Source organism: Perca flavescens, chromosome 1 (assembly GCF_004354835.1).
Source record: "Perca flavescens isolate YP-PL-M2 chromosome 1, PFLA_1.0, whole genome shotgun sequence".
NCBI lineage: Eukaryota > Metazoa > Chordata > Actinopteri > Perciformes > Percidae > Perca > Perca flavescens.
Window position 1 is genome coordinate 9,949,095 of NC_041331.1, and position 21,571 is coordinate 9,970,665.

Consider the following 21,571-nt stretch of genomic DNA (forward strand, 5'->3'; position numbering starts at 1 on the left):
TCAAAGAGGCAGAGGACATTTTCTGAGTCAAAAACTATCATTACTAGTAATACTTGGTATGGCCATTACTAGGAATAAACAAACCAATTGCACAGTTATATTAGGAAAATGTAAGAATATGTATATTGTACAAGTAAAGTTGAATAAGTAAATTGTAAGAATAAATAAATTGTAAGAATAAGTACATTGTACAGTTCTATACTGCACCTGTCTGTTACAGTGGTTTTATAATATAACAATACACATTACATTTGTGCTTTTTGTGTATTTGTGCTTTTGTGTCTTTACTTCAAAAAAGGAAATAACAATATCACAATCTAGACACAATTAATGTAAAGTATGTATGTACAGTACAGTGTGGTTTTATACATAATCATGCTGCAGCATAGTCTGAAGTGTACAAAGAAAAAAATAGTTCAGTACTCTTTTCCTAGGCCTAGAACATGCTCTTATAATGTGACCTGAGCTTCAGCAACCAGTTCACTCTTATCCAGCAGAGGAACTGGGGCTATGTTACAAAGCAGTCGCCTTCTTCTCTGTCCATGACGGGTAAGGGCTTTTTTCTTCTGTGGACTTGAAATAACTATTTTGAAACTGGCTGGATGACCAGCTGGACGCCTTCTTGGGAGTTGACTGTGGCACTGCAGCTATTCTGTCTCTATGTCACTGGATGGTGTCCCCTAAATAAGTAAGAAGGAGAAAGAGCATTGTAGTCAGACTCAATGGCCAAAACCGTAACATTGAGGATGCATCTATCATAATCAGTGTTGGGTGTAAGGCAATTACAGTAATATATACATTTTTGCTGTAACGCAGTAATATAGCTCATTACTAATTACATGTCGGTAATATCATACACTGGTCTCAGTAACGGGAGTTACAACATTTAGTGTTTTTTTTTTTTTTTCAAGAATTCACCAACACCGTGAAACATTTCTTCACAGAAAAAAAAGTGAGAATTACAATAGCCTTGGAAAGTATAAAGCATAATGACGTTACCTCCAATTTGTCTGCAGCTGGTTTTTTTGCTTTAGGAATGGCATTTTCCTTCAGATACCGGGACTTGACGCTCTTTTTGGTGAAGTCAATGTTCGCTACAAACACGGTAATCTCTCTCATGTATCTAATGTTATCAAGGGAGCTGAAGTGCAACCAGCCATAACGGTAAAATCTCCCGGCTGCGGAGGTTGTAGACGGTGAAAGCTCAAGCTCAAATATCTCTTCATTTGGTTGCCGCAATTTGGAAAGGCACAAACTCGAAGCATTTTCTCATATTAGTCCTGATCTAACTCCAAGCTCCGTCTGTCAGCTCTGTGAGCTCCTCCCTGCTTCTGCCACAGGCAGGCTCCGCCCGTTGCTAGGTTACCTATGCAAATGAGCTCCTGAACTTTTGAACTGTAGGTCAGCTCCGCTTCACTGCAGTGTCAGGTTACAGCCTGTTGATACATGCTCATTACTATGGACAGGACCTCGGCAAATCGTTTTTTTGTGGAAAAAATACATTTTGGATTATTGGATTGTATGAGATTGGCACTCGATTGTTGAGGACTTGACCGGAAAGCAGTACATAAACAGAGGTAAGGATTAACACAACTTTTATGCCTTTCTGTCACATCTACTGCCGTCAAATTCGCTGTGTTCCCTTGTAAGGAATAACTGCACATGGCTAAGCACTAGTAATGGCATTTCGAACACGTTTAGAGGCTAAAAACGCGTTTAAAACTTGCCCTGTTTAAGCCTTGTTTAAGACTGTTGGGTGCAAAATCTAGCAGGAGGATAACTCTGTGTAGACGGCACCGTTTGTTTTCGTTTTTCTCGCTACTGACAGTACTCCTGATTTACAAACAACAGAGCTACGGGTTGAAATCGACCGGAATTCTCCTTTTAAGATTTGAAAAACCTTGTTGGCCAGCCATGAGTAAGCACAAGTCATTAATCAAAAATAAATGCCAAACATTCCATCTTTTTATTCCTTTCAATGTGAGTATGTTCTGCTTTTCTGTCTTTTAGATTATTGTAAACTAAATATTTTCGGGTTTTGGATGGTCAGACAAAACAAGACATTTGAACACAACGTGATTTTTTTTAAATTTTTGCCATTTATTAATCAAAAAATTTTCAGATTAATCAGCAAAACAGTAATCATTAGCAACATTACCACACATTCTGCACGCCCCCGCTTTTAATTAAACCAACCGACAAATGTTGCAGCAGTGTTTCCATTTCCACTCAGCGTGAGTCTTTACTGCAGTTTGTCATTTACAGTCATGCTACTTTCTTTTTTGATCTATTTCACAGGTTTAGAAAGCTCTTTTGTAAATAAACATTTAAAAAAGTGTTTTGCCCGTAGACTGACTAAAAATAATGAACGTAGCATCAGTGACGTCACCCATTGGTTTGTGGACTTGAGTTTGCATTTTGGCCGTTGCCATCTTGGTATTTTGGAGCCAAAAGCCAGTGTTTATGGTCTTAATGGCACCAAGCTAAATGCTAAAGAGGGATAGTTGCTGATTTAGACACCTCACTGGCCCTGGCGCTGTTAATCAGCATGTACGGCAGCACACAGAGCTGGTTGAACATTTGCAGACTTTTCCTTAAAGGAGAAATACGGTGCAAAATGAACATAGGGGTTAATAACACGTGTACCAAGTCGACCGTTCTCTGGGATATGTTTTCATGCTAATCGAATGTGACCAGTTTTAGCGCAAACCGCTAATTAGCTTAGAAAGCTAGTTGTCGGGGCACGGGTAAAATAAAAAGAAATCGCTATTTCTGTACCATTAACAAGGCTCAAAATAGCACCACACTTCCACGGTAGCATAATGAGGGTCCCTACATGTAAACCGAAGCATTGAGAACTTTGTAAGTGTACAGACAGTTTATTAAAAAGATATTTTATAAAGACAGTACCGTTCATATATACATGCAGGCGCCCTCTTGGGAAAACCGTCATGACCAGTTGAATGACGAACACCGTGCAACCATTAACCAGTAACATAGCTCAAGCACGGCGTTTGTCGTTCGACTGGTCATGACTGTTTTCCCAAGATGGCGCTAACTAGACCATTAGCATTAGCATCCCCAAGGAGAAATTCTTTGTCAAAAACCGTACGTTATGGACACAGCACGCTTACAGAGAAACAAAAAGTACAAACATAACATAACAGTGTTTCCCACACATAGACTAATTTGTGGCGGTGCGCCACACAATCAACACCGGCCGCCACATATTGCGTTTAGTTTTTAACGCTATTTAAAACATGCAGCGTATTCATTCAGCTGCATTTCCTTTCCCTGCTCTCCTTCTTCTCTCTGTACTCACGCGTCTCTCTCACATAGGCTATACACACACACACACACACACACACACACACACACAGAGCCCCTCCCCTCCGTGCACACAGCGTCTGTCTCCATGAAAACGAGAGAAGACGGCTGGCGAAATTCACAAGTTCACGAAAGGTTGGTATCTCGTGAACACCTTAACACTATCACACATTAAAAAGTGCTATTCTGAATACAATGTTGTCAGTGTGTTAATGTTGGAGTCCCGACACTTAGCAAACAAGTCATTGGGCCTGCTTTAGAAAGTTAACTAGTCACAAGTTTGCAGTAAAATGCAGTTGGGTTATCGAGGTCAAAACACTATGGGCCCTATCTTGCACTCCGGTCCGGGAGTGGCAATGCGTGATGCTCTCCTGGTGGAGCGGGTGGACGGAGATGGAGTGGGGGAAGGAGGAAGGGGCACAACAGGAGCAGGTGGTGCGTTTGGAGGCCCACGCTCCATGGCTGCAGCAATCCTCTCCAGACTTGAGAAGATGCGCCTGAGATGCCGCAGCAACATCGCCACCCGGTCAAGACGGGCATTTATTACTTTGCCGCATTCCGGACAGCTCCCGCTGGCGTGCGCCAGGCAAATCCACCGTCGTAAGAGCGCCTGCTCTTAAAGGGAATGTGAGATGACGCTCTGATTGGTTTATTGCACGTTACGCCCAAACCACACCTAGCTACTTCAGATCAACCCATTTTAGATTTTAGTCATTTATCAGAATCAGAATCAGAAAAGCTTTATTGCCAAGTATGTTTAAACACACGAGGGATGTGTCTTGGTATCGTAGGTACAGGTCACATTAAAGCATTAAAGCAACATGCACAAACACGCCATATGCGGCGCCATCTCAACTCTCTCCTAACTCTCGCAACAGATACAGCATGACATTGGCTCTCAGACTATCCTCATTATAGATAAGAACAGTGTGGGAACAGGAAAAAACACCTCAGCACATAAGCACACAAACAGTACATTTGCACTGCTGCACATAACATAATACAACATAACATTACATAAATGTACAGTTTAGCTGCAAAGGCGTGGGGCTGGGGGGGGGGGTTCTGTCTGCTGAGAAACGCACAGCCTGGCAGCCCACTAGTGTCTCAGTCCGCAGAATGTTATAGCGATAACACAGCACGTTGCCGTGGTGACGCCCCTGAACAGTCCAGGGCCGATACGACAATCAGCAGGCAGAGGGTAAGACGGGGGAGGAACAAGAGCGTCTTGCTTGCAGAGCCCCGACAGGGCGACTGTTTGTCTCAAGAAACGGCCTTGGCAAGTCCGTCCAGATAAGGGGGCCGAAAGATTAAATTTGTTTGGGCTACACGAATGGCTGCTCTAATTTAACAGTCATACTATTGTTCATCCGGTCAACTGGTCAATTTTTCTTTCCAAATCAGTGACCTTCTTCATGATGGTATCCAAGCCGCGGGTCATTACCATGTTGTATTCCATCACGCGATTAATAGTCCCAGTTTGCGCACTGATAATCCCAGTTTGCAAACTGATCGCTTTTCCAACAGCTTCAGTCAGGCTAGGCAGCTTCCTTGGGCTTTGGACAGCTACCAGAGTTTTTCTAAATTTCTCGATAAACCAGTGCAAAGCATCCTCCAATCAGCAGCAGTCCAGTTATCATGGTACCGAATAGGTAGATATCCTCAACGTCCTCCACGGAGAGAGCAGAGAGACACACGACACGCCATTTCTCCCAGCCGTCCATCGTATACCCCGCAGCAAACGTTCCGTCAGGACATGCTGGCTCACCCGTACCAGTGCTCCTCCTCAAGAATACAGTGTCAATTGCGCTGAGAGACCAGTTAATCAGTTCCATAATTTGTGTTTTGTAGAGCCTGAGCCTTGCAGGGAGAGTCTCTAAAAAGTTAACAGCAGACAACACGAGACAAGATAGCAAGCAGGGTAGGCCTGGTAGGGAGAGGGAGAGAAAGCGACCGCCTTCGCTGAGAGCAGAAAGAAAAGTATAATAGCAACAGCGCCCGAGATCCACCCACAAAGCTACTTGCGTTTCACGTTTGATACTTGCGTTTCAGATCGTTAAAATAGGGCCCTATATGTAGCAGTGAATCAAATATATATATAAATAATGTTATGTAATCTTTTTACTCTTACACTGATGCTGCTTCAATCCAGATGAGTTTTGAAAAGTATTTTCCGCGACTGAAAAAGGCACGTGTTGAGAATGAGGACCTGCCTCAACCAGAGGTATCAGTCTGAAACAGAGCTGAACAGTCTGACCAGTATAATTAGTTATGTTATTAATTTGTTTACAGTATTTTCAGGCTTCAACCAGTGCTGCTCAAGCAGAATGACAGGGTCAGGGAGAGAAAGAGATGGATTCGTTAGGCATTGAAGACCCCCCCTCCATTTATCATTTATCTATCGAGAGAGTGTGGGAGTGGGGAGACTGATTCATTTGACGGCAATATTGGTTACACCTATGAGTTTGGCCCGGTTTGTGACAGAAAGCATGTTAAAGAAACCGGTGGAACAGTAGAGCAGAATGGGCTGGACAATACTCTGGTGCAACAGTAGGAGGAGATGGGGGGAAACAGAGTCATTTAAGTTTATGTATGGCTGACTTTGATGGCTCCTTTTTTGAATGTCCTTTGTGTGCTGGTAGAAAGTGAGTTTGTTGTCTAGTATGAGTCCAAGGTATTTAAAGCTGTCAACCATTTCAACTTATTCATTGTTGATGAGAATGGGGTGCTGGGGATAGTATCAGTAAATTATGTGCTTTTTTAAAAGCTGCGACTGGTAAGAGTAAATGTTATGATTATGCAATGAAAATGTGAGGCAGACATATTACAAAATGACATTTATTATATCCCTATTTAATCAACATTCACAAAAGCCATTGTGAACACAAATGTGCATGTTTTTGCCATTTTTAAAGACCAACTTCATACAAAGTGCTATTACTATTTTGTTTGTAGTCTAAATACCATATTTGTTGTTTTTCAGTTATTATTTTGTTGTTCAGTGAGAGAAATCTAGTCTGTGTTAGGCTTGAACAAGTGCACTGAAGTCAGGTTGAATGCCTGAGGTTGATATGTGAAGAACAGCTGACAGGTGATTGTCACTGAGAGAGGATCTGTATCTGGATTTGTTAAACTTCATCACTGAGAATCTTTTTTTACATATGTAGGTAGATCCAACATCTTCTGAACATGAAAAATGAAAATTGAATTCTCCTCCTGAGAGAAGAATAGAAATCCAGCAGTGACACTGACTTAAAGTGCTCTACCAGCACTGTATCATACTGCAGGTCAATGAGTTCAAGTTGAACATCACTAGGTGCATTTACCACACTGCAAATGAAGGGAGAAGAAAACGTGCATTTCACCGTCAACTGTTTTGAAGTCTTGAAATCGCCTTGAAAACTCACCATGCAGTGCCCCTAACATGGACGAGTACCTGCGGAGGTGATCGGCTGATGGTATGGCTTCTTTCAGGGTTTGCATGGGGGTGAGAATGTTAACCTCCAGCTGGCTTGAGAGAAACTGCAACTTCCCCATAAAAGCTTTCACCAGGCTGTTCATTTCATGTGCAAATAGGCCCTTGCCTTGCAGCTTGTTGTTTAGTTCATTCATTAGTGCAGTCACATCAACAGCATATGCAAGATCTGCCATCCAGTTTACATCTGAGAGCTCTGTGATGTCCTAGCCTTTCAGCTCACAAAACTCACGAATCTCTGCCCTCAGGTCCCATACTGTACGTACACACTGCCGCTGACGTCAATCAGAAAGTTGAACTTTGGTCAACTTTATGGTAATGAGCTATGACGCGGTTCAGCGGCAAGCAGTGGCAAACGGCAGCAACCAATCGGAATATAGACGTCCTTCTCGCTGGCTGATTCTGGAGAAACATACGATGTAAACTTTTGTTCCTTCCAAGACATTAGTTCCATGAAAATGGAGAGAAATCTCATAATCGCCGTTGCTGGGTTCCCCTATCATTTATGATATGATGTTGTTTGCGTATAGGGACCAGTTAACGTGCCGTCACATGGTCTAAACAGTCCTGCACGGGTCAACAGCTGGCGGCTGCTCGCTCTGCCTGCATTCTGCTGCGGTTCAGCGGCTAACGAGCGAGCTAACTGCTAACGCTGCGACCAACAAACAATATAAATTCTGTCCTTATATATGTAATTTATAAAAGGTTTCTAGTGTCAGTATATTGGCTGTGCAGTGGCTGCTTGTGCTTTGTCTTCAATTGTGTGTTGAACATGATCGAAGAAAGCTGCCACGTCAGAGAGGCCAAAGCGTCAAACGGCTTCCCCGTACTTTTTGACAAGCGTCCTTGACAGGGCGGCCAGAGCTTCTTTGCAGCTCAAGTCGGCGGTGGTGTGTACGTACAGATACTCTTTTAAGTACTTTGCCCAGGCAGAGCCATCTGACAGCTGTGTGGTAGCCTATGTCACCATGTTCATTCTCATGCTCCTCCAAAAGTGAGACAAACTATCTGTGATTTAAGGCTCTTGCCCTGATAAAGTTAACAGCTGTAGTTACAACATCAACAGCATGGTTAAGTTTTAGCACTGACTTACACAACACCTTCTAATGTATACTACAATGCAATTGCAAAATACCAATTTCAGTTCTGGGTTATTTTAAGTCACTTATCTTGCATCCTCTTCAAAAGTCCGACAATTTTCCCTGTGAGATTCGGACAACCATTGGTTGTTATGACAGTTTGTCCCATTTGAAGTCCCACCTTGTCAAAGCCATGCATTTACCTCAGTGAACAAATCACTCTCCGTTGTCGTCCCTTTCATTGACCACATTGCTGCCAGCTCTTCCGTTATTGCAAAGTTTTTCGTTATTCCACATATGAAGATGAGCAACTGGGCTGGACATCACATGTGATTTTGTGGGTTCACAAAGCTGGTCTTGGCTGCTGCATCATGGATGTGCAAAGCTTCATCCTTTTGCAGCTTAGCTAGCAAAGTTTCAGATGTATGTTCCCACCCTGCATCAGTAAACCAAAGGTGGTGGTGGTTGTTCCAACAGCTTGCCGTATGTCACTAAGGAAGTTGTGCAGAAGATGAATCAGAAGTTGTGGAGTGTTGACTTTATGTAGTTTCTAGATCAGATTTGGATCGTGTTAAAGGCACAGGTGGGTAGAGTAGCCAAAAATTTTACTCAAGTAAAAGTTACTTCAGAATAATAGGACTCAAGTAAAAGTAAAAAGTAGTCATCCAAATAATTACTTGAGTAAGAGTAAAAAAGTTCTTGGTGAAAAAACTACTCAAGTACTGAGTAACTCTTGAGTAACGTCTGATTTATTTTTTAACACAAGCATTCAATCAGATGGACAAAAATACTAAATAATCATCTTTAGGCAAATTATAGTTCATCCAATCAATAAAATAAATTTAATTAATTAATTACAAAATGGCTTCAATTAAAATAATCCAGGTAAATTCAAATACTTAAAAAATAAAATCAATAAAATAATACATCAAAAATAAATAAGCACAAGTAACACAAATTTCCAAACCTTTATACTTTTTTTACCAGGCTTTGCAGGCAGAACTAGAACAAGGTAATGTAGCTGCTGTTTCGCACTTTTACTAAGGTAAACATGCTTTCAATATGAGGCCAGAGGCCTGTACTACAAAGCAAGATTTGGCGTTAACGAGTTAACTTCAGGTTCAACCCAGGGTTTTGTGTATCACGACTAGCTAGCTAGCTAGTAAAGCTGTTTCAGTTAGCATTTAACATTCGCTAGCTAGCTAACTGCTAACGTTATCTAAAACTTGTAGCTACGTTACTGAGCTAATTTTCCATGGAAATCATGTAGCTAGGTTCAGTGAGGCCTTATTAAATGGAGCTGTATTAATTATCGTCTTCTCTCTGTAGAACAATGAAACATTGTGGGACGTGCAGGATACCGAGCAGAACTATGATGCTGTCCCTGGTAACGTTAGGTCAGTAACATAGCTATATGGTCTATTATGACAAATTATTATCCAGCTAACTACATATTGTTGTGGTTGCTATTGGTCTGATAATACACAATGCTAGGGTATTGGTTAAGTTGTACAGTGTAGAAGCTGTGAGTATAATGTATTATGTATTATATCTAGAGGTTGACACATACAGTACATATGCAGTGTTAGCACTGCTTAACTGGTTCATCTTTATAGTTATGTGCATTATTCAGACTGATCTCATGAATTGGCGTATGTATGACATGCCAATTTGTATTCCGTTTTTGCATGTTATCGAGACGCATAATTGCATTTTTGCGTGTATATCAACGCAAATCGGCCGCCATTGACCTACGTTGCAAGTCAATTTCCGCCGTAGCGAGTAGTATAAAGGAACGGGGGATTGAGTAAGGAGACAGGTTGGGGTGGTGGATGGGTAAAACACAGGTCTTTCACCTGGGAGAGCTGGGTTTGTGTCCCACGTGTGGTGATTTTTCACCCGTTTTTTAAATTTTTTTCTAATAAGCCTTACCCAATATGTCTTTCCTAAACCCAACCATTTATTGTTTTCCTAAGCCTGTTTTTGTTGTTATTTTCCGTGTTTTTGTCACTGTTTTGTTACTAAAGCCTATTTTTTTTTTTAACAGGCGTGTGACGTTGTTCTCGCGGTAGTACGTCGCGTTCTCGCGATAACACGCAACGTGGTGGGTATGTTTACATCAGCTGTATACAGTGTAGGCATACACGTGGATAGCTGCAAATGCGTACAATAACACGTCATTTGGCTTTATGAAAGTGGCGTGTATATTTACGCCAAGTCATGATGCCATGTTGGCATTATATATATAGCATAAAAACAAACTCAGTAATGTACATTTACAGCCAAGAGGATGACATTACAAGACAAGAACAAGTGAGGAGAACAATGAGAAAATGTTCATCTGTACTTTCATAGTTATGACAAAGACTGGCTATCCTAACTCTAATTACATGTATTTTGTTGCATTTGCAAGCAGGTCAGCAGAAGGAAAGTGTTCATAGTGTTTTTAGAGCCTACACATTTGCTAATGGCTACTTTAAAGCAAGTTATTTTAATTGTAAATTACCCAACCTAGGAAGCCTCAGTTATCAATAAGAACTTTGTTACCATTTGATTTGTGTAAGGAACTTTGTTATAATTTTATATCACAGCTCACATCAGGCAGCAGGCAGTCCAACCAGGAGAAGGTGGGAGCAGCAGAGGGAGAGGAGCCTTCGGTTTCTCTGGGGAGGAAACACTACGTGTGCTAAGGCTTCAAACAGCCAATAGCGTATGCATTGATCATATTTTGCTGAGATACTCAATTAACACTTACAATAACCTTTTTCTTACGTTTATTTTCATTTGTGTACTTGCAGTTTCTAAGTCCATTGTATGTCAATATATCCTACTACAGTATACTGTCCTGTAATTTAATTTGTGTTTACATTGTTTTACTGTAATTATATTTTAAAATGCACATAATATATTAAAACACTTTTTTACATTCCCCCATGTCTGTTTGGTCATTATATAATACAGGAAATAAGGTTGAGACTGTTATAATGCTTTATTTTTAATAATGGATATTTGAATATATTTTGCTGGGGCCCCGGTGGTAGAAGAAGCTGGAACTCATTATTTGCAGTACATCACAGGTCAGGATCAGTTTTTCATCACCAACAATACAAAAACTGAGTAATTGGGTTATATATATATATATATTTCACCTAAGGCAAGCTGTATTTCTTTGCTGACTTGTGTCTGCAACGACACTTCTGAGGGTGGTGATATTACACATTCTTTATTAATCTTGTAGGAGTCTGCTGTGTGGAGTGGTTTGTGTGTCCTCCAAAGTTTAACGTTAGCTGCACTGAAACGTCAGGGAGCAGGCAGGCACTGAGCTGTCACTCAAACTCACTCCAAAACTCATTAGCCAATGGGGACGCACCCCTGTAAGACCCGCCCACACGAGATTTCTGTGTCAGAATTGCAAACAAAGACTGGAAGCGCAAACGAAAAAGCTGGGAGCAAAACTGCAAACGTGATGGAGAGAGCAAAAGACTCATAATTGAGAAAGAAGCAGAGGGAACTGTAAATAAAAGGAAATAATATCAAACAAATAAAATACCAATAGTTTACGACTACACAAATGTTTTGTTTGCAAGTTTTAAGTTTTACCTTTTGAGGTGACAATTTTTTTGCTTGAGTTAGTGTTTTTTATTTGATACTTGAGAAGTTTTGCTTCGAATTAAAGTCACAAAACTAATCCCATAAAAAACAAAACTTTGATGGTGATGGTGAACCATTGGTTCAAAAAGATATCGTGAAGTGATAGGCAGCTTCACATATGTGATGACATGTATAATACTTGATATCAGTTGGATTGTCAGCAAGCTATCACAATACCTATCAGAACCAAAAGAGCAACACTGGATAACAGCTAAACATGTATTGAGGTACTTGAAGGGGACAATGAATCAGGAGTTGTGTTACAGAAAAGGGGTGGAAAAACTCTTTGACAGACAAAGCATAACAGGGTATTGTTTTAGTTTAACTAAATGTGAACCTGTTATTTAATGGAGATCTAAGAAGCAGCCAACAGTAGCTTTATCTAGATGTGAAGCAGAGACATGGCACTGGCTGCTACTACACAAGTAAGTTTGTACCTTGTACAGTTATTGGGAAAGATGGATAGTGAGTGCCAATATGCACCAGTAAAAATCTTTTGAAGATAACCAAGGTGCAATAGCTCTGTCAAAGAACCCAGTATGTTGTCAGAGATGTAAACATGTCAACATCAGATATAATTTAATTTGATCTGCACTCGGTGATGGTAAAACAATTATTGAATATTGTCCAACGGCAGACATGGTTGCAGATGTTTTGACTAAGCCTGTAAGAAATTCTTGGGTTATATGTTTGGAATAAACTGCCAGACGTTTGTGAAATGTATAACTGTAAGCTAGGTGTCTATAGTAGTTGATAAAGTTAGGTTGAATACGACTAGTACAGTATAAGAGCAAGTGGGGGTCTTAACATATAGACTAATATCAACAGTCATGCCCTATGAGAGATGTACAACTGTGCATGTGCAAAAATAAAAGTAACTCTCCATTCTGGTTAAAACGCCAACAATGAGCATGTGTGTTTATTCCTCCGTTAAGTAAGCCTGTATTCCTGCCCTAAAGATGACCGCACCAACAAGCATAATTAAAGGCGGTTACACACCAACCAGACGGCTGACCGTCGGCAGAAAAGCCAGTCGGACTGATCAGTCTCCCCGAGTTGGTCCAAAAAGAGCCTCAGAACACACCGAAGAGACGAAACGTAATACGTTTCCATAACAGCAGGCGGCGCTAATCTGTATTGTTGCCCAAAAAATGAAAACCGGCAGCTGATTGAACGAACGCGTCACGTGGGTTTGTTTTCTCCGGAAATTCAAAGCCAGACTGTCATGGCGGTTTGTTCAGAATACGATCTCATATTGTACTAAAATAGTTCACCGAAACGTGTTTCTGAAAACATTTTAAGCGAGACGGCACGGAACACACCAAACAGACTCGAGTCACCGACCTCGCCGGACTGTCCGACGGCCGATTATCGGGTTAGTGTGTCAGCTTAAGAGAGACAGGGTAAGGAGAGGAGCCTGGTCGGGCTAGAACCCTGCCGGATCGGGCTGTACTGCCCTGCCTCCCTCTACTTTAATTATATCATTGATTATATGGTAGATTAATCTGACGACTATGAAGAGAAGCAGAGAAGAGTACTTACACCCTCCCCCGCCGGTCTGGCTAAGCCAGTGCTTCTCAACGGGGGCGGTACCGCCCCCCCAGGGCACGTTCAGAAGATGACGGGGGGCGCTGGAAGCAATATTTTAGGAAGGGGGGCGTTGAGGTGCCTTTGGGGGGCGTTTGTTTGAAAGCTAGTTTAAACCAAAAATTCACAACAACAATACATATTTAGACTTTAAACTACTTAAACTACAAAAAACAGTGATCTGCAACATTAAAACTGCCGGTTTACAGCACTGCGACTGGACGAGACGGTGTATCATAACTCTTCTTCTCTTCTGTGCTTCTGTCAGCTTTGTTTGGCGCAACTCTGTGCTGCCTTCAGGGAAACGGGACGTCAGAGCATCATCTTAAATGAGCTCCGTACTTCAGCGTGAAGCTGCGTTCAGATTAAAAAAAAATCGCTGCAGGGTGGTGCAACGTCGTATTGTGTTCTTTAACCCCCCAATGTAGCACAAGTAGACTTTATATTTCACAGTTTAACAGTTTTTCGTCAGATCTTTTATAGAACCCAACGTTTCCTACTGTACTTGAAAGCAGCTTCATTTCATGGAGAAAGAGAGAAAGAAAAGAGACGAGCGAGAGACATCGACTGTGCTTTGTTGTTTGGAAAACATTTAGCTGTTCCACAAACTTCCGGGCAGTTCAGGGCTTGTGTTTGGTGTTTTAAAACTTTCTTATGGAAGCGGTAAAGGCAGTGATGTCACTGTTTACTGTACAGGATTCTCACACCTGCTCAAAACGCAGCACGACATGGGGTTGAGTTTCTCCAAACGTTTTTTTCTGCTATTTTCTGCTAAGACAGGCGATAGCAAACCTATACTCTTCTAACCTAGACTCTTCTAAGCATCAAAAAAGGGCTCTCACTAACTTTCAAAGGTGGTAAACTTATTTCCATTTGGAAGTAAATCCTTCTGCTTTTACCCCTTGATAAATGCCAGCTTGTTTTTCATTGGAACAATTCGATTATAGATTTAGATTTGAATGAAAAATTGATTTGAATGTTAAATTGCTAGCTGTTTCTGATTGGCTACTGTTAGTGTTTGTTTACCTAATTAAAGTTTGAATGTTACATATCTAGTCGTTCGGATTGGCTGCTGTTATTTAAATTGAATGTCAAATGGTTGCATTTTTTAAACACCTGTAAATATAATTTCTATATTCACATGGCTTTTTGACATCTGGGAAACTAATAAATATGTTGATTGTCATTCAATGATATGATTTTTTGATTATTTGTGAAAACAATAGTAACAACAATAATAGGGCTAATATTAGGGCGTAATCATTAATATTTGGGGCAACTAACCACATCTACATCTTATTTGATGGGGGCGTTAGGGACCTGGATTATGGATAGGGGGGTGCTGGCCCAAAAAAGGTTGAGAACCACTGGGTTAAACGCTGCGACTCCCTAAATATAAGCTTTATTGGAGAGGAGAGTTTTATGTTTACTATTAAATGTGGTGACGGTGTCTGCCTCCCGGACCCAGACTGGGAGCTGGTTCCACAGGAGAGGAGCCTGATAGCTGAAGGTTCTGGCTCCCATTCTACTTTTAGAGACTCTAGGAACCACAAGTAACTATGCATTCTGGGAGCACAGTGCTCTAGTGGGTAAGGTAAGATAAGGTACTATAAGCTCTTCAAGATATGATGGTGCTTGACCATTTAGAGCTTTGTAGGTCAGAAGAAGGATTTCAAATTCAATCCTGGATTTTACACAAAGCCAATGCAGAGAAGCTAAAACAGGAGAAATATGATCACTTTTCTTAGTTCTTATCAGAACATGCGCTGCAGCATTCTGGATCAGCTGGAGAGTCTTATGGGTTTTGTTTGAGCAACCTGATAGTAAGGAATTACAATAGTCCAGCCTGGAAGTAACAAATGCATGGACTAGTTTTTCAGATTGAGATCGATCAGATAAATAGGACTAAACCAGTGCGATTCATTTAATGCTAATCTAGTAAAACAAGTACGGAGACAAGTCCTTTGTCTGAAGAAGGTTGTTAGTAATTTTCACCAGTGCTGTCTCTGTTCTATGACGCATTCTATGTCCTAACAGAAAGTCCTCAAATAGACTATTGCTATGTAGAAAATCACATAACTGATTCAAGGATTTTGGAGAGAAAGGGGAGATTAGATAAAGGTCTATAGTTGGCTAAGACCTCAGGATCGAGGGTGGGTTTTTTCAGAAAAGGTTTTATCACAGCTACTTTAAATGACTGCAGTACATAACCTGTTAAAGTGCCCACATTATGAAAAAAAAAATCACTTTTTCTGGGATTTGGGGTGTTATTTTATGTCTGTGGTGCTTCCACACGCATACAAACTTTGAAAAAAAATCCATCCATGCTGTTTTGAGTGGATACGGTTTCTGAATGTGTCATGCCTTCAGTCTCCGGGTGAGCTGTTAAAAATCTGCACTGCTTTCTACGTCACAAGCCGAAACGAGCTGGCTAACTGCAACCGTTAGCATGCTAGCGTTAGCGTGCTAGCGTTAGCATGCTACCTCGTTCTCAATAGCAAAGCACTGCTACAACGCACATAAATTCATCATAATCTACAAAAGAACTACTTACATGTGCACCCTCGTTTAGAAGTCTCCCAGCTAATCCTGCCTTGTAACTGACCGAAGTTGGAGAAACAACCTTTCTTTTACTGTCTATGGAGCTAGCTGACATCTTATCTACATCTGAGCTACTGCGCATGTGCGAGTGCAATCAAAGATAGTACAAAAGAAGAAGAAGAAAAGAGGTCTCACTCTGTAGCTAAAAAAGAGACAAGATGAAAAGAGGAGCTGCACTAAGAGAGAGCTGTGCAGTCCAACAATAATATGGTGTTTTTTGACAATTAAACTATGTAAACCTATTCTGGTACAACCTTAAAATACAATTATGAACCTGAAAATTAGCATAATATGGGCGCTTTAATAAAGACATATTGATCATATCTAGTAATGAAGTGCTAACCACGGGTAAGGCTTCTTTAAGTAGCCTCGTTGGGATGGGATCTAAGAGACAGGTAGATGGCTTAGAGACCTTTAACATTAATTGTTGAAGGTCTATAGGATAAAAGCAGTCTAAGTATATGTCAGGTCTTGTCGTTCTTTCTAGCGGTCCTGCGTTTAAAGGTGAACCGCTAGAAGTTGAGGGCAAGAGGTGATGAATTTTATCTCTAATTGTTATAATTTTATCATTAAAGAAGCTCATGAAGTCGTCACTACTCAGAGCTATAGGAATAGATGGCTCAATAGATCTGTGACTCTCTGTCAGCCTGGCTACAGTGCTGAAAAGAAACCTTGGGTTGTTCTTATTTGTTCTTATTATCTTCTATTAGTGATGAGTAATAGTCTGATCTGGCATTTCTGAGGGCCTTCCTATATGTTTTCAGACTGTCTTGCCAATCTAAACGCCATTTACTTTGTTTTGCAAGGTTTGTTTTATGTTGTCAACGTCCACATGGATATTAAAATCACCAACAATAAGTACTTTGTCTGATTTAAGGACTACGCATGATGGAGATCACGTGACTGACGACTCGCATGGCTGGTCAAGGCTGAAGCTCTTAGCCCCATCTCCGCATTTTCATCGATAACCAAGTCTATTATATTTTTAGTCGAAGTCAATCTTTTAATTTGTCACCACGGAAACATAGCAGGGAATGCCTGCAGGAGGGAAAAAGCCGACCACGCTACTGTTTACCCGAGCAAATAATTCTGCTAACTCAGCTAACATGGCAACAGCTAGCGAGGTTTCTGATGCTAACGCGGACATACGTATGGAGGAGGCTATGTCCAGGGTCCTGGAAAAGCAACAAAGCAACGGTCCACATCACAGTGAAGGAAGCATTAGCAGAAATTGACACCTCGCTTCAACACATCAGGACAGAGCTGAAGAGGCAGGGAACTACAGTAAGAGATTTAACACAGCAGCTAGATGAGGCGCAGAAGGACAGCAGACAGATGAGAAACACGGTAAAAGCCTGCATTGATGACCAGAGGAAATTTGAGTTGAAGTTGGCTGAACTGGAAGACAAATCGAGAAGAAATAACATCCGGATCCTTGGACTGAAGGAGGGCAGCGAGAAAGATGACCCAGTTGGATTTTTGCAAAAACAGTGGCCAAAATGGATTCCATCCCTACAGAACACGGCTAGCATCGAAATTGACAGGGCACACAGACCATTGGTCGGAGGACATTGGTTTCGAGACATTTGAGTACTTGTTTGTACAGCGGAAGTAAACAGATTATGTGGTGGTTTGCAAGTCCATAGCACGAATCCAGGATATTTTCTCTTCTGGTAGGAATATCCACACATTTATGGAATGGTGGAACCACAGAGTTGAGTCTGCAGGTGTTGAAGTCCCCAGGATAAGCACCGGCGCTCCAGGATACTTAGCTGCCATAGCGTTAGCATCCTTGGATACCAGCTCCGCTGTTACCTTGATGTTATCGCTGGGAGCAATGTACTGACCACAACAGTTGGGAATTCCCGGGAGTGATAGAAGGGATGTAGGGACACGGTCCGATGCGTCTTGATGTTGCTGCACCACCTGTCATTGATGTAGAGATAGACCCTGCCGCCTCTCGTCTTCCCCGATTTCCTTGTTCCGTCTGAACGAATGATGGTGAAGTTATTCAGCTTTGAACTCCCTCGGTGGTATTAATACCGCCAATTTGATGTTATACTGCAGTGAATTATGGTGTAGCAGGAGTTCATCATGGCGGGGGGTTAGGTAAGTTAACGGTTTTCACAATCAGGAATCAGTGCATTGCTGTTGCAGATTAGCCATAGAAGAAGGCTTTGTCAAAGGTGATCATGTTGCCAGTGGCACCTCCCCGCAAACCTAGACCTCCTCCAGTTTGCATATAGAGCCAGCCGCTCCACAGAGGATGCAATTTCCGCTCGCTCGATGGTGTTTTTTTGCCCCCAACTGCTGCAACCGCTGCCTTGAAGGAACCTAACCCTAACCTTTCTTGACATTCTTAACTCACATCACCCTAAAATAAAACTCAAACATAACCTACAACCCGTTCAGTGTTGGGAGTAATGGCGTTTAAGTATAACAGCGTTACTAATGGCGTTATTTTTTCAGTAACGGAGTAATCTAATTAATTACTTTTCCCATCGTTGCAACGCCGTTACCGTTACTGAGAATGTAAAGTGGCGCGTTACTTGGTTGAATGAAGCGCGAGGTGTCAGGCTTTGGCTACACATCAGTTGCCTGGAGAGAGCAGGGGTCGGGATGATGACACCATTGCAAATGCAATGATGATTGGCTGGGTGGGCGGATGCCCTGCTCACGCTGTCTCACTCTTTTATATATGTCAATGGTCTCACTGCACGCTCTGACTACCACTAAACACAAGACAGCGACAATAGCGAAGAGACAGGGAAATCAAAGGTAGGGCAGGTCCTGCAGCACACTACCATCAATGTGGTTTATGCAATTAGGTGCAGGACCTGCCACAAATTGTATGTGGGGGAGACAAGGAATGCATTATATCTTAGAATCAAACAACACCAATATATTTTAAATAAGGGCGATGGCACTGAGAGATGGAACCCTCTGGAAATTGATGATGGAGATGCTCACAGATGACGACTCAGATGATTTAAGATTATAGGCAGCTTTATTCAATATTGAACAAGATTCTCATGAGGGAGAACACCTAGCCATGCACCGCTGCACAGACCCAAGTGCTCTCTCCGAACTTCAGATTGACCTTACAGTCTTATAGATCCTGAAACTCATATCTGGAAACCCTCATCCATGATATTATCCTAATACTGACAGGTTTCGATGCTCTGATAAACTCAAGCATCCTGTAGGCCCTCCCAAAAGTCATCAGTTACTCAATTAGTTACTCAATCAGGGTCTCTAATTTATTATTAACTTAAACATCTGAACCAGATGCCACCATCGCACGCATAGGGGCCTCTTTGCCTCCCTGTGACCTTCTCCCTCGATCATAATAACACATTATAGAACATATGAAATATAAAAATACATTTGAGTACATGCAGGCTTGATTATTTCATCTATCAGGCACAACTGTTTTATATGAACATTTTAAACTCCATGGCTCCCAAAATGTACAGATAAGGCCTGGAGAGCAACAAAGCTTGGACCACAGCTCAGCGTCGGGCGGTGGAGAGGAAGTGAATCCATTTTTTTTAAAACCATAGACCCTACGAACGAAAAATACTAAATGGATCTACTTCTCTTTTTAATTTAGTTTTTACAACACATATTGTTTTGAATATTTACCTCCCACTGCTCTGGTTCCCTCTCTCCTTAAGTTTTACCTGGACCTCCTCTGCAATGCATCAAATCTAACTTTTAACCCCCCTGCATGCCTCCTTTTCCTTTCCTTGTTTTTATTTGTTTTCTATTTTTATGACCTTTCTATTTTTGGATTAATTTTAATTGTTAAAATATGTCTATATATATGTCTTTTAGTATGCTTTTTAGATTATATTCTTCCTTCCTCTTTTCCGGGGTTTAATTTTTGCCTGCAGAGGGGGTTCTACCTAAGATTTTAAATGATTATTTTTCCCATTGTTTTAAATACCTTGGTTTACTTTTTTTACATTTTTTTTCCTGCCTTATTATTTGAATAATTTTTTTGTACTTTTATCTACCTTTCTAAATATTTATTATGATTATACAACGGGAATTACTTAATTGAGATTTTTACATGATAAAACACATGCCATTTGTTTTATGCGTTTTTCAATGATGTATTTTTAACTATGCATGTTTATGGCACTTTTAACTTATGAAGCACATTCTTTTAAAAGCACTTACTTTTACTAAATGGTGTATGTTTATATATTCTTTTAAAACTCAAGGGTAATTAATTCTGACAGTATTTTAGATCTTTTAAATATGTTTAATTTAATTAAATCACTATCCTTTTACGTATTTATTTTTAATTGATTAATATAGATTATTTTTAAATATTGGGACAGAATTTATTTTAGTATTATGATATTGGGCTACTTATTTAAATAATTCTATATATATTTTATTTATTTTATAAATGTCTATGGGAGAGATGTTAGAGCTTGTGTGGAGGTAACCTTTTATTTAAAGTTTTAATTTCCCGCAGTCTGTCCTGTCCAGTGGTCCTTTAAACTGACTTTGGACTTTGGTACTCTTTTAAACTGTTTTTACTTAACCGAAAATGTGTTTTTTTAAAGAGGTTCTTTAAGTGTTTTTATTTACACAATATATATCCCCTTGTGCCAGTGCCCCTTGTAACGCCTATCGCAGGCGTTACGTTTTAACCCAAAAACCTAACCATAACCACTGCCTCCCAACGGTGCCTTCCAGGCAGCGCTGCCTGGAAGGCACTATTGGGGGCAAAAAACACAGATAAACTACTCTGTCACATCTGAAAATACATACATAGAAAAACCCCTATGCCAGGCTTCTTTTTATCGATTTCAGCTCGGCCTTTAACACCATCATCCCGCAACAACTGGTAAATAAGCTAGGGAATGTAGACTTTGGTGTCCTGAGCCCCCTGCTGTTCAGCCTGCTGACCCATGACAACAACTACATCACTAAGTTTGCTGATGATACAACAGTGGTGGGTCTCATCAGCAACGATGATGAGACTGCATAGGAGGTGGAGCATTTAAATTTTTTTTTACTTTCCCTCAACGTAGAAAAAACAAAAGAGATGCTGACTGACTTTAGGAGTAGGGCTGGCAAGTCCTATCACATGCCGCTGACCATCGGGGGTGCCACTGTGGAGAGGCTAAACACCATTAAGTTCCTGGGGGTTCATTTAGCAGATGACCTGGCCTCCATCATCAACACCTTAGCCATCATCAAGAAAGTCCAGCAGCAGCTCCACCCCCTCCAGAAACTCAAAAAGGCAGGTCTCCCCACCCTACACCTCACCACCTTCTACAAGGACGCCACTGAATTGGTCCTAACTTACGGCCTCACTTCCTGGTTCAGCAGCTGCAAGGAACATGAGAGATAATGGTTGCAAAGAATTGTGAAGATGGACAGTGTTGGGGACCAAGAAGCTGGTTAAACCTGATTTAATCAAAAAGGCCTCAGATTGAGCTGACCAGAGAGACAAAGGAATCGTGGCCTGTATGTAAACCCCAAAGCCTGGTTAATTCACACCTCTATGCAAATGTCCCAGCCAGAAGGGACAAGCCTCACAACTGGCAGGAAGTCAAAGAACTACAAGATTGTAGTCTCGACACTTCAAGAGTTTCGAGTCTTCCTATTGGGTCAGCGGGACCATAAACACAGCATGGAGTCTTGATCGCCCAAAATCCTGTTGTCTTCACTTGCAACTCACGTTGCTGACAGGAGGCGCGCAAGCGCTTGTGCTGAACTTCCATTTTCTGGAGAAAGTGGATTTTATTTCGGTGGATCCTTGAAAACGCACCAGAGTTTTCATATCTGCAGTGAGAAGGAAACAACGTTTTTCTTCTCAAAGTCGACT

The 21,571-nt window shown here is 41.2% G+C and overlaps 1 protein-coding gene across 2 annotated transcripts in view; it reads left to right on the top strand.

Moving 5' to 3' along the window:
- minar1 (membrane integral NOTCH2 associated receptor 1) overlaps positions 1 to 21,571 on the top strand; it is a 137,012-nt gene that overhangs the window by 38,236 nt on the left and 77,205 nt on the right. Inside the window, exon 4 of one of the 2 annotated variants that reach the window (XM_028576138.1) lies at positions 9,211 to 9,369. The exons of the other annotated variant lie outside the window; for it this stretch is intronic. Coding sequence (XP_028431939.1) covers positions 9,211 to 9,291 — 81 coding nt within the window. The 3' untranslated portion in view covers positions 9,292 to 9,369. Of the gene's footprint in view, positions 1 to 9,210; positions 9,370 to 21,571 lie in introns of those variants that run through there. 2 annotated transcript variants of the gene reach the window in all.